Below are 17,798 nucleotides of genomic sequence, written 5' to 3'. Positions count from 1 at the left end.
TATTCCATCGTCCTCCTGTAGCGTAGAGGAGAGGTTACAGGTCTTAATAGCAGAATGTTCTTGGTTCAAAACCTGCTGTTGTTAGCTTTAAGTTCTCTTGTGAAAATGCACTATACATATAGAACGTCCGGTAAAATTATTCCATCGTCCTTCTGCAGTGTTGAGGAAACGCTACAGGTCTTACAACCAGAAGGTTCTTGGTTCAAATCTGGCCACAGACAGTTTTCCATTCTCCCATTCAAATCCATTCGGGGGCAATTTTGTATTGTTAACATGATACAAATGAACAAGACAAATAGAACATCTGTTCAAAGGACTAAAGGAGACCTCCGCTAGCCTAGAGGAGATGCTGCAGGACTTGCCCCCAGAAGGTTCTTGGTTCAAATATGACCAGAGCCAAACTGGCATTGGCTTTGGCTTTGTCAGTAGTGTTGGTGTAGGGGAGCAGGTGGATGATCCAGGGGAGCAGGTGGATAATGCATAGCTGTATGAAAGAACCCAGTCCTCACCAGTCTCCGTGCGAAGCACGGAGTCTGGGTGAGTCCAACAATGTGTCTCCTGCCAGAACAAGGCAACAAGGAACAAGGCTCCGATGACTAGTTGAATAGTTGCATTCTCCACATGCTTCGCATGCGCAGCATGCGAAGCATGGGAGAATGCAACTATTCAACTAGCTTAAAAGCATTCTCCCATGCGAAGCATGGGAGAATGCAATATATACTTTTAGTAATATAAGTATTATAAGTATTGTGCGGAGTGCAATAAAGACAGAGTGTAATTAAGTCTTTTTTTTATTTTTAAGTTTAATTAAGTCACTTTTTGTATATTTTATTTTAATTAATTCTTTTAAATTGCATGGATCATGGGAGAATGGTAAAGTGTCTTTTGTCAGATTTGAACCAAGAACCTTCAGATCCAAAGACCTGTAGCATTACCTCCACACTACAGAAGCACAATGATATTACTTTAACAGACGTTCTATATGTAGAGTACAATTTTCACAAGAGATCTTAAAGCTCACTGTAGCAGGTTTTGAACCAGGAACCTTCTGCTATCAAGACCTGTAGCCTTTCCACTACACTGCAGGAGGATGATGGCTTTAAATGAACGGACGTACTATATGAAGAGTACATCTACACAAGAGAACTTAAAGCTAAACTCAGCGGGATTTGAACCAAGAACCTTCTGTCATCAAGACCTGTAGCCTTTCCTCTACGCTACAGGATGATGGCAAAGTTTTAACAGACGTTCTATATGTATAGAGCGTTGGACTTAACCAGATCATTGGGTGTTTGCATTGGGGGCTGGACTTTAAAGAAAACCTTCTAAGAAGGAAACAGCAGGTGTCTGACCAAGTAGCTCAGTCTGTTGGAGCAGGACTTAGACCTCTGAGGTTGCTGGTTGATTCTTATGGGTTCATCTTAAGAGGCTGAGCTACTTGACCAGAGACACACAAGTCTCTTTCTTTGGCTTCTCAAGTCTTTCATGTGTATAACTTCATAATTTCACTGAGTGTCAGTGAGTTGGACTTGAGAACTCAAAGAAAGAGGCTTGTGTGTCTCTGGTCAAGTAGCTCAGCCTCTTAGAGAACAGATTGTAATAAGAATCGAACCAGCGACCTCAGGTGTAGCAGTGATCCTTTAACAGACTGAGCTACTTGGTCAGACACCTGTCATTTCTTTTTAAGAAGCTTCTTCTTCTATGTCCAGCCCCCAATGCAAACACTCAGAGCTGGTGAAGTCCTCCACTCACATTAAAGAGCCAAGAACCCAGAGACAGAGGCTGAAGTGTGTCTGGTCAGGTATCTCAGTCTGTTAGAGGAAGGACTTGCAGACCTGGAGTCGTGGGTTCAATTCTTATGGGACCCAGTGAATTTATGAAGTCAAACAGTCTGATGAGACAGTTGAAAGCTTCATGAGAGGATCTTTGTTTGTGTTGGGTCAAGTAGCTCAGTCAGATGACAGTAGTCTGGTGATTCTGTAGCTGTGAGTTCAAGTCTTGTTCATGGAAACAGAACAAGACTGAGATTTGATTCTTATGCTCTGGGAGATTGAAGTGAAAAGATAAAGACGCCACGAGAAGGTTGGTGAACGTGAAGGGGACTCGGTGGCGTGGTGGATTGGTTCACATCTGCAAGGATGTACCTGTGAGGAGCTAGTTCGAATCCGGAGCGTGTGTGTCTGTGTGTCTGTATGTATGTGGGTGTTGGTAACGGGTGTGTTTGTGTGTCTGTATGTATGTGGGTGTTGTTAACGGTGGCACTGGTGGTGGGGGTGAGTACCAGGGGGAGGCCGTGTCTCCCCCGGCCCTCCAGAGAGTCAGGAACAAGTGGTTATAGAAGGAAACACAGAAACCGGCTGAAATTTTACTGAAACATTTATTTAATATTATTATCATCTGTAAACCGCATACACGGAAAAAAGGTTTGCGTGGTCTCCTCTCGGTAACTACCACCTGAAATAGCAACCCATTGATTAGATCTTCTGATTGTTTGATGAGTCACAGCAGTTTCCACTATTAACATGTTAACAATGAAAAAGCTGCGGCGACGCGTCAAACACGCAGAAGATCCAATAAATGTGTTGATATTTTAAGCAGTAGTCACCAAATGATGGGTCCATGGGCCCGGTCTGGCGGCTCCTGGCGGCTCCAGCAGCTCTGGCTCCTCTACCTCCATCTCTGGCTAATGACAGTAGCAAACAAAACAAACTAATGAGACGAGTTTTCCTCAACAACATGTTAACATGTTAACAATGAAAAAGCTGCAGAAACACATGAACACACAGAATATCTAATAAATGTTGAGCTATTTTATGCAATAGTCACCTCATGGTGGCCCCCGGCAGCAGCTCCGGCTCCTGGTGGCTCCTGGTGGTCGTCTCCTCTGTAACTGCTGCCTAAAATAACAAACCATTGATTTGAGATTATTATTAACTGACTTTTCATGCTTCAGATAATCTAACAATCTCACATACAATTAGAATCATACAATTAGAATATGATTCAAATCCAAATGTTACAGTTGAATTTTACTTTTACAAGCAAACACAAATCAATATAATGTTTATGCATGGTTTAAACACAGTGAGGACGAATATCACATCATTGATCTGCATCAGATTTGTGTTTATCGTTCTCTGCTCATAAAGAAGAACTAATATAAAACTGTCTCAATGATTTGCTCTGTTGATGGAAACAGAAGAAACAATAAACCAGAATGTCAGGGAGACAATTGTTGCTTCAGTTTGTCAACTGTGATGTTTATTATGATCATTATTGTCTATATCTATAGATATATTAGTATTTATGATGGTAAATTATATATATTATGGGTTTGGTAGGGCTGGGTGATAAAACACTATCAATGCAATGTGTAGACTTTAGTGACATCTAGTGGTGAAGTTGCATATTGCAGCCTCCACTTCCAAACATGACAGAACGTGTGGTAGCTTCAGTTGTCATAGAAACTCAAAAGATGTTTAGTTTGTCCAGTCTGGGCTACTGTAAAAAAAAAATTCTAATAGATCCTTTCAGCTGAATCTTACACACTGAACCTTTAATTGTCGTCACTAGCAATATAACAAAGGTTCTGCTCTCGAGTTCATACAGATTTCTTGAAATAGAATCATCTATTCAGAGTTTTACTTTGGTTGTACAACCGGAGGTGGAAAGTGGAGCAGCCTACAGATGAGTTGACTTAGTCAATTGAATGAATTGAATGGATCCTGTGTTATTTCTCCTCACTGAGTTCACACAATACAAATCTATTAAATCAACATGTATTGAACTTGTTACTTTGATATTAAAATTAAAAGCTGATCATTATTGTCACAGTTTTGTTTCCCAGCCTGAAGATAAATATCCAGATGTTTCAAGTCAAAGTCAACTGGACGTACTTTAGCTCGTTTAGGACAAAACAAGTGATCAAGTCTTTGACATGAGAATTTAAAACACGCTCAGTTTTCTCGGTTCATGTTTAAAAGGTGAAAACTTTAGAAACAGCTTCTTTCTGCTCCAGACACAAGTTTCTCTCTTTTACTTCCCATGACTGAACAACTGGTGCCAGGTGAGGTTAGCTTGTGATGCTAGCTTAGCTTAGCATTCCCATTAGAAACTAACGAGACGAGTTTTCCTTTCAAACACAAGTTAACAATGAAGAATGTGCAGCGACACGTCCAACACACAGAAGATGTAATAAATGTGTTGATGTTTTAAACAGTATTCACCTCATGATGGATCTATGGCTCCGGATCCTGCATCTCCGGCTCCATGCGGAAGTACCGACTGGCAAACCGGAAGTAGAGGATCCCAATGGTGTATATGGAGAAGGGGGACTTGGAATATACCAAGTCAGGTAGAGTCCACAGGGGTGAGGTTTATATGTCTATTTCAAACTATATAACTTTATATCATGTCTGTAGTCCTGTAGGATACAGAGGTAAATCAGAAATGCATTTTGATCCATAACATCACTTATGATATCATATTAGGGAATATTTCTCGAATAAGTTTTCGATTGTCTCTCTACTCCTATTATTTGTGTAAGAAATCTTGGAAAATGTGTTTTTTTTCAGACCAATGTTTTCTTGTGGGATAACTTTCCAAAATAAACCTTTATAAATAAAACAATTGACTTTTCTGACGTATTTCTCACACAAGACCTGCTGTAGTTATGCTTTTCCTCCAATCCTTCTTGCATGAGAGTGATGAGACAACTTTTCAAGTGATCTAGTATTTTGCTCCCACCTTACAAAAAAATTAACTGTGCAGCACTGTCACGCTTCAATGCTCACAACATGAGAGCAGGCTGCCTGAGAGCCTGGCTGCAGACTCCTCTGTTTTCTCTTCCACGTTACATATGTGGACTTCCTATTTCACGTGCGTCGCCAACAATAAACAACACCTCAGTCCAGACATCTGCTTGTGAGACACAGAGGAGCGTTCGTGACAAAGACATACAAAGAGGACATTTAGCTTTAGTTATGCTGAGAGCTGTCGCCATCTGTTCAATGTGTGATTTTGCGACAGGTATTTGATCATACTTCACTGTCCCATATGTTTTATGTGTTCTTGTATATTTCAATTTGTTCTTGCTTTATAGTTTGGGCTCCACACAATGGCTTTTTCTTGTCTATGTGGCTGGTTTTTACCGTCCTGTGCTGTTTTGGGAATTTCACTATTTCTCTACTTGATTTGATCTGCTCTCTTGGATTATAATAAACTTACAGTAGCTAGGTAGTTGAAATATAGTCTTGATAGGTGTAAAATGTAGTTTTGATAGGGTCTAAAATGCTTCAAAATCTCTGGAATTGTCGGAGAAGAGGCATCAAATTTGATAAATGTCATTACAAGATTGTTTTTTGTGACATTTCAACGATTTGCCAGGGAGTAGTGGATGGATCTGAATGACATTTTGTCTTAAAAAGATTTAATGATACCCTCAATAAGATTTGCCTGGGGCCCCCAAAGTCCCTTGAACTGCTCCTGGCTTCAACACTTAAACGTCAGTCCTTCGAGAGTCAACTGGCTCACACTGCGTTCAGCTATAGTTGAGTTTTCTTCCTCCATTATTCCACCTAGCCGTGAAAAAGATTCTGGCGTGAGCCGAGTGTGAATGAATTATATTCCACACAGAGAAAATTCTTTCAAATGAAAATTTCTTCAGCCTCAAGGCTCCGTCAGTTCTCTGTCTGTTCTCTTTCAGGCTGCTCACATTTCTGTATTATCCTAGAAAGAGAGGAAATACTCCACAGCTAAGATGTTTCACTAACACAGTTTGCTGCCAATTGATCATTTAGCTTTTAAGAGGAGACTAATTAAAATTCTCTTTAATAGGTTTTTAAGGCCTGAGTTTCATGTCCTATCATTATTATCTCTATCCTAGAAATACAGGCGCCTCATACTTGAAGGATTTTCCCAGAGGGCTTCAGAAGAACATTGTATGTTTGTTTTGTTGCTATATAAATAAGGTTTATATATATACTAAACTTTATTTCTTGCTGAACTTTATGTTCATTATATATGAAACCACAACTTTTTCGCATTGTGTTTTGAGTATGGACTCAACAAATGAGAGCTGATGTGTTAGTTAGTTTAGAAATGCTTATTTTGAGCTTTGGACGTTGCTTCGAGGCTTTATGTTAAACCAAGCTGCTGGCAGTCGCTTCCAACTTAACACTTTAATGAGTGTTGTCTATTTCCTTATCTAACTCTTGGCAAATAAAAACAAGTGAAGCATTAACTGCCGTTGTAGGAACATTTCCAGCTCACTGGATGTGTCAGTGTCCACCTAAAGCTGAATTACTTCAATGACTATGAAATACCTTTAACGTCTTCTCTGCTGAATCACTAGTATTCAAAAGAGACTATGAGCCATTTGACTGAGCCACAAAAGGTTGCAGGTATTATTTAGTCGTTAAAGACCTTGTCTCCCTCTCCTGCTTCTGCCTGGAGGCCAAAGAGCGTGTGATTGATTTTCAGTTGAATTCATTTTAACAGCGGAAGGATGCTCAAATTATTGGAGATTAATTGCTAATTTAGCAGCAGCAAGTTATGTGGGGAAGATGTCATGGTTGTAGAGAGGGAGAGATGAAGTTAAGCGCATGCACAAGTCACACACACTCAATGTTCAACCACAGCAGCAGCAGCAGTTCAGGCTGTGATTCCCCAGAGCAGCTTTGTTTTTACAGTACACGCACTTTGTTCCTTGTCTCTCCACCACAGACACTTCCCCCCACTCTGCAGCTCTTCTCTGATTGTAATCAATGTGTGTGGGAGCTGTGTTTTTTTTTTTATAAGCGTTCGCACCCCTTAATCTCTCCCTCCCCTGGAGGTAATCAGGTGGTGGACAGCCTCAGCCATTGTGTGGGAGGAATGCATTGATTTGAAAAGGGCCTGTGTGTGTGTGTGTTCTTACTGAAACACACAAATCACCTATTTCAAGCAGAGTCATGAACCTTTCCTCACTTTTTCTCGAGACACTTTTCAAATCCGATTCAAATTCAAATTTGGAGCTGACATATCTTCATATTTTTGTATTTACTTTGAATGCTTTTACCTCAAACTCCTCTGAGCACCCATGTGACTATCATGGCTGTAATTACTGCTGAGTAACAACCTGCTTGTTGGTGTTTGATTGGTGTGAACCTCAATGTGAACATTTCAACCAAAACTCATTATACCCCAGTTTCAGTTCAGTATACTTCCTGTCTGAATGAATGCAGGTTAATGAGAACCACCTCAGGTGTCAGCTTCCGTTTTCTGACTCACATCATTTGACTGGAATCCACCTGGAATCACATCAGTCTCTAAAATGAAATACAGATTATAGAGAAAGCAGTAAAACTTGATTTGACTTCACAATAATTACAACAGAGCAAATTTAGATGCTACTAAATGTTTGTTCACTCGAAACAAACCTTAAAGCTAGAAACAGACTGGCCGAGCTGTGTTTGGGTCGCAGCACTTCAACAATTACCACACCAACAAGGAGGCCTGGCATCACTTCATTTTGGAAAATGATAAACCACACCAAAGAACCCTGTAAAGTGTGTGAACACATGGCGTACCGTCTGGTGGCCACAGCCGACCCTCTTACTTGCTTGTCAGTCACGTCCAGTAGCTGTGACTTTGTGCCTGAAGAAAAGTGAGAGTGAGGTAAAGCTACTTATTATATTTGCATGCATTCATATACACGTGCACAAGATGAGACTCACACTTCCCAGCAGCCACCTCTGTGCGGACCGGTCCAGACCAATTACTAACAGCAGATGGAGAGCAGCGGATTGACGTTAAGTGTTGATTTAACATTGGATTAAAATGTTTAATAGCTGGGCATGGTGGGAAATATGGCTGCACATCTGACAGTAAATAATAACCAAGGGTTCTGCCAGGCTGCAGTAGAAATGATATTTTATACATGAGAGTGTAATAGAAAATATGGAGGAGCGAGTTTGAAAGGACGCAATGAAGCTGAAAAAAGGAATTGGGGCCCAAGAACCGAAACGTGTGATATTCCTCATATTTTGAGGGCCTGAAACTTTGCACACAAGTCCACCCTGGTGATAAATGAATTTATGAAACTACATAATGTAATGATTTTTACAGTAAGTACATGGAGGATCACAACTCTGCTCATAAATCTAATGAAGCCTTTGACCCTGATTTGACTCACTAGTGCCATCTTGTGGTATATCCTGAACTTGCACACCGAGTTTTATTTTATGATAGAACTGCGAGTGCTCAAAAAATAAGCTGAAGTTTTTTCAGTTTCCTCCATTATTTGTGTAGACCGATGAACCAACTCCTGATATTTGCTTTTTCCCATAGAAAAATACACACATATTACTTTGTGTTATTTACATAAATCCCTGTAGTGTTAATCCATTGTTTCCTTTCACCAGTGATGAAGTGAGGATGACGAGCACTAAGTATTTTAGAACACGGGAGTTATTGTCTCGATATTACGTCACATGATGACTGTGTAAAATCCCAAAGTTAAAAACACATCAACAAAAGATAATCAGCTGTGAAGTTTAATTCAGGAAACCCTGAGGTCGCTTCACTCACATTCAACAGGCATCGTCACCATGAAACATGATATGGATTCTCCTAAGACGTAACTTAAATATAATCTTTATTTTGTGTTTACACATTTTCATAAGGTCAGCTTAACAGCGTCTTGAGAAACATTGCGTTAGAAGGACGCCAGGCCACGGACATGACAACAGGAACAACAGAAAAAGCTTTTCTAACCAACAAGACCCAGTCATGTACAGGTTTCATTTCACAGCCCGACTAAGATCTGCTCTGCTGTGTCCAACAGCAAATCTACTGCAGAGACACTCGTGTCCGGTCTAGTGTGAGACTAAAGTAACGGTGAGCTAATATATATTAGTTTGAAATGCTACGATTTTACAAATATCATCATACGTACATAGATACATAAATACATGCCATACACTTTAAACATGAGATCATAATACTTAACAACTCGGCAAAAATATGTTTGCCACCCTGTCATAAACATTATGACTTTTAAAAATAACAGAAGTGTGATTTTGCAGGTATAAAATTGGTCACTATATTCAGAAACAACTCTCTGAGTATAATTTAACAGTTGAAGTGTGTAACACTCAGGCCTTGTTGTGTGTGTGTGTGTGTGTGTGTGTGTGTGTGTGTGTGTGTGTGTGTGTGTGTGTGTGTGTCTATGTAGAGAAGAGGGGGCCAGTGGAAGCAGCAGTGAAAACAGGGCCAGTGTAGAGTCCTGGTCCATCAACAGGAACCTAGGAACAAAATAAAACACGATAAATATAGAATGAATGTGCTTGTTTTCTGGATCTAATGATTGTAAATGTAGTTTCATCAGGAGATTGTCTTTGGTGGAGGTATGTGTTCTACTGAGGGTCATTCTTTTTTTTAATTGAAAGATGAGGATGGCACTAATGAACTTGATGTAAACAATATATGTGTATATGTACTGAATTGAATGCTCAGTTGTATGCAGCCGACTACATGAAATATGTAACACAGGTAAAGTAAAGTTTATATTGCCCTCTATGTTGTGCTGTTCTGATTATCTGCTCAGTGTTTGAATATTACCTCTCCCAGAGCCTGTAAGGCGACTGTAGCTGCCATGGCCTTGGCGTGTTTCTTGTTGGGGCTAGCTGTCTGCGGCTGGTAGTCCACGCCATTCACTGTCACCTGGAAACAACCCATGTGGATGCATGTCAGAATGTCAGAGTGTGACCATCAGGAGATACAACAAAGAGCAGCATGTGAACGGGAACCGGGACACAGAGAAGAAGGAAGAGAAGCAAACCTCCTTCATTATTTATTAAATATGTTGCTGTTGCTCTTTTGAAATGGGAAACATTTCATTCGAAGTGTGAACATTTGCATTTAGCTCAGAGTCAGAGTACGGGCTCCCTGAGCTGCTGCTGTGGCTGCAGACAAATCTGAATCTTTGTGAATTTCCTCTCATCTCTTATCATCAAACTGAGATGAAAAGATGCAGCAGCTTGTAACAGTGTGGACGAAACTCTCAAAGGTCGAATATGTAACCAGCGAATGAAAAGGAGTGAGACGCCCAGAATCAAGAAAACCCACCTTGAAGAGGAAATTCTTGCGGTGGTCAGGACCGCTGTGGTGAACCATGACAAAGTCCGGCTGCATTATCCGTTGCTTGTTGCACAACTCGATGAGAGCAGACACCGGGTGCTTCCCTGCAGACACACACACAAACACACACATATAAAAGAGCAGAGTTAAAGAAAATTCTGAAGCAGTTGAACTGACTGAATATTCAAACATGTTTGTTTGTTTGCTGTGTGTCTGTTACCCATTAGATCTTTGGTTACCACCAGTCCTCCTGTCTGCTTCTGTGGCTTCTCTCCTTCGGCAACTAGGCCTGCAATGCAAAGAAATCATGACCACCATTAGCTGCATCATTAATATCACAAAATCTCCCTAAAGCCAGGTCTGGATTCAGAGGTGCTTCACACAGGGATGATGGGACTCAGTCAGAGTTAGTGGGGCTGAGAGTCTTCATTTTTTTGCGTTGCAGTTACTGCCTTTTCCCAGGAGTGGGTGCTGCAAACACAACCTTCAGATGTCTGTGTGTGTGTGTGTAGATGATAAATACATTTCTAAATGAATAAATGAGAAGAGAACATTTGAAGAGCAATATATATATATATATGTATATAGTATTTTATGGCGTCATACCTTTGCGGTCGACCTTGAAGTCAATAATGATTGGCTCCACGGTGCCCTCACGGTTCCTCCCCAGGCCCTCCCCCGTCCTCCAGCCCATCTTTCTCATCAAGAACTCTCCGACACCCCCTGATACTGGGGCCGCCCTGAGGAACTGGTCCTGAGAGACAAAAGATAAAAAACAGTTAGAGAAGAGGAAAGAGGAGAGGACAGTGACAAACAGTGATTGATGATATGGAGCGGAAATAAGGGAGAAAAAGCCCATTAAAAACACAGTGGAGTGTATGTTGTGTGTGTGTGTGTGTGTGTGTGTGTGTGTGTGTGTGTGTCTCACCTTCTTCAGCCATGCTTGTGGTCCACCGGTGGACAGCTCCTCAGAGCTCAGAACTTGGGCTCCAGTGGAACCAGTGAAGAGACCAGGGACGGTGTTGGATTGGGCCCAAGCATCTACCTATGAAAACAAGACATTTCCAATAGATCAGAAAATCTATACGATCCAACAGTCTAATGAAGAAGACACTGTGGAAATATGTCAACAGCATTAAGTGCACACAAAATAACAAGCAAATATTTTATTTCTAACAAACAAAATGGGGAAGAAGATGTGTTTTTATTGATCTAAATCTGAAGCGTCGTCCATTTAGGTTAAAATTTATAAATCTGCACAGTCGTGGCTAAATTTCAGATGCAGAAGGTGTATCATACCTGCTCCTGCGCCCTGCTGAGCATACAGATGGCACTGACGTCATACGGGTTCTCAGCCAAACGCCTTTGAGCTTTGATTCTCTCGGTTACAGCCTGAGAGATATCTACAGGCTGCAGGAAGTGAGGGAGAACAGAGGAGAAGGGGAGAAGAGAAGGATTTTTTAAAAGCCAAAATGAATTTTCCATTAAATTCAGTATGCACAATACACCTGCACTCTTTACCTGCGTCACAGGGTCCGGAAACACGCTGTCATTAACGGGCCCAAGTGCTGGCTGTTCGACAGCCTCTGGCGACCCTGCCGCCGCGGTTTCACCCGATGATGAAGTGGCTGACGCTGTGTGAACTGTGCTCGAGGCCTTTCTGGATGCAGCTGCAGCTTTCTCTGCTGCTTTGTCGACCAGAACCCATTCTCCATAGGCGCCCATCGCCTCGCCCTCCTGGACAGTGAAACACATTAAATTAGTTACAAGGCTTCCACAAACTGGTATTACCACAGAAATAATAAAATAACAGGAACCAGTTTGGAGAGGACCAGCACATTAGAGAGAGGAACTAGAATCAATGTCCTGCAGTTGTATGACTCCTCTAACCAGAACAGTTTCAGTCTACATACATCTTTTCCACTCATGAGAGGTCACCATGACCTTTGACCACTGAACTTTAATCAAACTTCATCGTCATGTTTCCTGACCTTCTTACGATGCTGACATCCTGAAGACACAGGGAACTCCTTGGCGATGCCTGCATCGCTTCGCACTGCTGGACGAACTGTCGTGTTCTGGAGGGGTAAAAAAAAAAAAATCATCATTTATTTTCTCTCTAACCTGTTGCATAAGTACTTAATATTTAGGTGTATTGTATTTAATTACATTTACATTTAAGGAATGCACTTACTGGCTGGCAGGTGTGTGTTAAAATCATATGTCAGGACACCTCAAACAGAGCCAATAAATCATGCTGCTTGGTAAATTACACTGCAAGAAATCATGACAAAAACACTTATGCCTGAGTCTACGCTGCAACGACAAATACAAAGCAGCAGGTCTGGGGGACTCGATGAGAGGGAGTGGTGATTCATAAATATCTTCGCCACCACTCACATCTCTGGTCTCATCACACTGACATTGTCCTAGAGCATCATATTGTTGTCTGAATGGTACAGAGATGCAGGACATGAACGCAAAGCACCGGAAATCTGCAGCCAGAAGAAGCTGGTTTTTAACAATTAAAAAGCAATAACCGTGCATATTAGTATCACAAGCGCAGAGCAAATTACATTAATTGTATTGGGCTCGAGTTGGCTTCGGACGCAGAATGCCTGTCTGATCCGGGTCAGGCTCGATTACTTTTCTCTCGGATGGATTCGGACAGAAAAATGAGACCAGAGCTGCTTTCCAGTTTGCACCTCTCCTCCCACCAGTGCACCGAACACTGCACTCCAAACAATAAGAGTGCTGCTTTGCATTGGTCGTGCTGCGATTGAAATGAGGGCCCCATTTGTCAAAGTGACAACAAACAACGGCAGAAAAATGGGTTAATATTTGCTTACAGCCTCCCTTGTTTCTTTGGAAGGTATCAAATGTTTGAGAAGCACAAAATGAGGCAGGACATTGAAGTAATAACATGACAATAAGTAGAGAATAGTAGACTGTGCTCAAAATGTTACGATGAGGTAATATTTCTAACAGATAAGTGGAAAAACTGTTCATATATCCATTCCTGTACTGTCTTCTAATTAGGTTTTACCACACATTCCCATCCATTCACAGTGATATGGAAACTCATATTAGACGATGTGCTCTATGTTACATTGATGCTGAAGCTGATGGCTTTTTGCTCCCGAAGAGCTCCACCTCCGAATGGTTTCCCATCATCCTCTTCGTCCGACACATGAGGCACAGCCACCGGCAGCTCGCCTTTACTGTCCACGATCATCTTGCATTTCTACAAAACACACAAACACACACACACACACAGCAAATAAGTCACAAATTATGTCTCAGCTCAAATTGTTCCTGTATGCAATGAAACTCCAGTTATCATTTATCATTTATCAAACATGGCAAGAGATGGACTCTACCTTTCTCTAGAAATTGACTCATGCTTTTGTAAGCTTCTGTTGTTCTGTGTTATGTAAAGAACTATGATCCGCATTTATGCTATGAAAAATATTATTTATTAATAAAATGATACTTGTGCAATACAAGCAGTGTGCACTTACATCAGTAAATTCCTTAATGCTGATGCTGTTGGCCTGTTTTGCCACTTTCCTCTTCACCTCCTCCAGAGCAGTGATGTTGGGTTGTGCTGCAGCAGGAGGAGGCTTGTTGGTGATGGAGGGCAGTGAGAGCAGTGAAGACAAAGTGCCCATGTTTGACAAGGCCGCTGTCATGGTGGCTGCGAGGGACAGAGACACAGAGTTGAATCAACATCTCAGTTTTAACAGAAAACAAACATCATAACATAATAAATCCTCATTAAACGGGGATAGAAGTCTTAGTAGAGGTCCACAGGGAGGACACGACCACTGGGCAGATGGACCATAAAGTGGGTGGGACAGTAATCAGAAAACAAGAATCAGAAACATACCGGCAGTCATGCTGGCCATTGCAGCGTTCATGGCCATATTTGGCAGAGCCATGGGAAGCACCGTGGACCTCAGGCTGGCAGGGACGGGCATACCTGCTTTGGCACACATAGCAGCAGCATTGGCCTTGGCGATTTCCAACAACTGTTCCTTATCTGAGGAGAATAAACAGAAAACACTAAGTTTGATTTGACCTAGAATATATAATTATCATTTTAACATGAGTGGCTGCAATGAATTGATAGAAGGGAAGAAAAAACAAAGGGCACAACAGTTAGTATCCAGCGTTCAAACGAGTGACTTCCTATCAGCTGACCCAGTTCACTGATGCGTTGAGGACTGTTGCCTGGACTGCCGTGTTTCCTGGTGGGGGATGACCTATCTTTGCGGAGGATGAGTACAGGGGAGTGACTCGGCTCTCTTTTCCAGCGGTCCCTCTGGCTGTATGTAGCCCTCTTCCGGCTCCGTGACGCCGACCATGAGCGTGACCTCCTGGACCTCCTTCCCCCCGACCTGCACAGACAACATGTAGGTCAGTGTATTTGTAGGCAAGGCCTGATGCCAAATATTACAAGAAAGAATAGAAAAAAATGTGAGTCCTGAAATTAATTTCAACAGCCCTAGTAGCAATATAAATAATTAGTAAATAATAAATACATTTAGTATGTAGTATTGATGAAGAAAAAACTCCGCTCTCGTTACCTCGACCGTGATCTCGTCCTCCTTGACGGGCTCCTCGATCTGGAACCTTTCCTGTGGCTCCGACACGGAGACTTGGATCTTTTCTGCCTTTTTGATGACTTTCCCTCTTTGCTCCTCGGTGGGGACTTGGATGTTTTCCTCTTCTTCTTTGCCTGTGATTTATCATCGGTGGCGAGGTACCTGGGGTATTCTGCTGCTTTCAGCTGAGGGAGGCCGGGCTCAGCGGTCGGGTCAGGTTTAGTAACTGTGGACTGGTCCAGCGAGGACTGGGATGAGCCACAACCTGCAGTTTCAGTTAAAGACGTTACTTAAACACAATTCAAAACAACTGAACAAAGTTATTTCAAAATGTCAGACTGTGACACAAAAAGGTAGAAGAGTAAGAATTTTACTTGCACAAAAATGATTCAGCCTACAATAACATCAAACAGGTCCTACCTAGTGTCTGTGTTGTTTCCTCTGCTTTTTTCTCTGCTGGCTTCTCACACTGATCCGGGCTCAGCAGCTCGGCTGTGCTCGACTCTCCCAGCTCCTCTGTTGTAATGTTTCCTGTACAAAGGCTGGAGGGCAGCTGAGGCGACTGGTTGCTTTTTGAAGGACCCTGGGGCGACTGTGTGGGTTCGTTCAAAGCTTTCCTCTTCTCTGAGGAGCTGCAGACATTGTTATAGACAGTTATACTTTGAACCAAAAATAATGTCTCAACTATCAATCAAGCAACAGCTTTTCTTCATACCTGGACCGGGTCCTGTGGAGCTTTGAGCTGGACAAGGAGCGAGTCCTAGATCTTCGGTGGTGGTGATCACACCGAGAGCGCGAGGGAATCCTCGCTGAGCAGGAATGTGAATGATTATCGGAATGTGACTGTGAGCAGGAACGGGAACGGGAACGACAACTCCGCCTCCCACGTCTTTCCTCATCTCTTCTCCCTTTATTGGAGCTGTCCTGTTGGGAAGCAGTGACACCTTTAATGTCCCTGATGGATATGTGGCATTATTCTAAATGTATGTTCACCAAGTCAGCTTCAACTAAAAGGAAGGAGCCAACAAACATTTGAGTAAAACTTGCCTTTTGGGTTAACGTTGGGGAAAAGTATGTAGAAGATGTTTTTACCTGTTTGGGGATGATATCAGGCAGCTCCTCTCGTCGCCTTGGCGATAAGCTTTGACCACAATTACTATCCCTCTGCTTTGACACATACTCAGAGTCGGAACCTGATGAGTTGTCTTCACCTTTCCTCTTTCGCTTCTTCTTCTTCCGCTTTCCTGTTGAGTGCCGCTTATGGCATTTGGATTTGCTCTTCTTCTCTTCACCTGGACAAACAGTTCATCAGCTTGCAGAGTGCAGTATGTTTTGTACAACAGAAATCACTGCATACATGGAGATGATGAATACACATTGTCTACTTGAGACTGCTTTGCTATGAATATTAATAAAGCGGAAATCCATGGTGGCACTGGTGCTTTCACTGAAGTCAAAGATTTGTGTATTTTTCCAATCACTGTATTAAATCAGACAGAGACTCACCTTGCTCCTTATTCACCTCTGTCGGTGTTCCTCTTCTATGAAGCAAAGATAAAACCTGAGTTAGGCACATTTGAAAAGCAGGCATTAATAGTAAAATAGCAAGAATTGGCTTTTTTATCGACTACGACAGAAGGATTTCTAAATTAACCCAATTCCAAACATGAGATGGATTGAAAGCAGTGAATTAAGTTTGCTTGGTTGGAGGCTTTCCACGAAAGGAAGAGGGCCAAAGAGAGAGGAGGCCGGCTTCTGGGTACGGCTAAGAAAGCAGGACAAGATTTGTGGAGCCAGCAGCTCCTGAGAATTGAAGACATCCCTGTTCATTCCCCCGTCTCCTGTTGTTGTTACAGGATAAGGGGTTCCCGTTCTGTGAGTATTGACAGTCATACACAAATGTTTACCGTGACTGTTTCGTTCCTTCCGGTTCTGCCACGGACTCTGAGCTGCTCTCCTTCTGTCGATTCCTCTTCTTCTTCTTACTTTTGTGTTTTTTGTGCTTCTTGTGTTTCTTTTGTGAGCCGCTGGCCCTGAAGTCGTCCTGCTTCTCTCTGCCTGTGGTGGCTTTCTCTGCTGCCTCCGCCTCACTGCAAGGAGCCGCTCGATCCCCAGCACTGACGGACACACAGAGGCAGAGAAAGAGATGCTACAGTTTAGCTGCTCCTTTGTTATTCGAACTGACCAACACAGCTCAGACAATGTTTCATTCATATCCACGAAAGAGAAGCCTGGCTGGACGTTCATTCAGAGAACTCTACCGAGAAGAAGGTAAGTAAACATCTGGATAAATCTCACATATGATTACGCATCAATGTGTTTCCCAGATTGTAGAGAGTACCACTTATTAATCAGAAATTAAAACCCCTAAGATTACCTCTCAGGGGAATAGGGGGTTTATGTGAGGGTTTATTCTAACAACACAAAGTCACAATGCAAGTCACCTCAAGGAGAAAATACTTTATTTACAAAGTTGCCTGCAGATCTGTGGAATCTAAAAGAACATGCATCTATAAACCTGCACTCCTTCCTCTGAAGGGACTCACTGTCTCTCATGCACGTACAATGTAAGTCAGCTAGCTAACCAGTAAAACAGAAAATATCATTTTAACACGTTTCCTTTGCTCCTGGTGTATTACTTTGAATGGGGCTTTATTTAAACCCCAGCAGCCTCACTAACAACACCGCGACTCGTTGTATCTGGACGTTTAAATGTGTAAATACACAGCTAGCGTTAGCTTGTAGCGGAAAACCCTCGTTTGTTCCACGAGCTATCAAACTATATTTAAATATCACTCAAACGGACACAAAACACAACGGTGACGTACGGTTTTTCTTCATTTTGGTCTTCAATTTCTCTGATTTTACTCAATATAAAATCCTGAAAAATTTGCTCTATGTTGGCCGCCATGTTTTTCAATGTGCATCACTTTCCCGGTCCGGGTAGGATCGGTTCCCGGGGGGTGATCAGTTCCGGGGCTCAGTGGAGTTCCGTTACAATTTCGAGTGTCCCATTAAAAGAGAACAATAAAATAAATGAACAAAGTGGTAAATAAAAATAGCTAATTCAAT

General features: G+C 42.1%; 1 protein-coding gene across 1 annotated transcript; it reads right to left on the bottom strand.

Moving 5' to 3' along the window:
• Positions 1-8,518: 8,518 nt before the first annotated feature.
• LOC118103207 (protein SON) lies at positions 8,519-17,679 on the bottom strand. The gene is made up of 20 exons (XM_035149893.2): positions 17,555-17,679; positions 16,634-16,843; positions 16,233-16,267; positions 15,819-16,018; positions 15,442-15,650; positions 15,147-15,358; positions 14,709-14,991; positions 14,323-14,519; positions 14,009-14,161; positions 13,641-13,816; positions 13,229-13,363; positions 12,111-12,197; positions 11,641-11,856; positions 11,419-11,529; positions 11,048-11,164; positions 10,726-10,873; positions 10,340-10,408; positions 10,108-10,223; positions 9,601-9,702; positions 8,519-9,284 (listed from the first exon to the last, which is right to left on the bottom strand). The coding sequence occupies exons 1-20, from the start codon at positions 17,635-17,637 to the stop codon at positions 9,207-9,209; spliced, it is 2,937 nt and encodes a 978-aa protein (XP_035005784.2). The 5' UTR covers positions 17,638-17,679; the 3' UTR covers positions 8,519-9,206.
• Between the last annotated feature and the right edge of the window lie 119 nt (positions 17,680-17,798).

Source organism: Hippoglossus stenolepis, chromosome 24 (genome assembly GCF_022539355.2).
Source record: "Hippoglossus stenolepis isolate QCI-W04-F060 chromosome 24, HSTE1.2, whole genome shotgun sequence".
Lineage (NCBI taxonomy): Eukaryota > Metazoa > Chordata > Actinopteri > Pleuronectiformes > Pleuronectidae > Hippoglossus > Hippoglossus stenolepis.
This window is presented reverse-complemented; position numbering and strand designations above follow the sequence as displayed.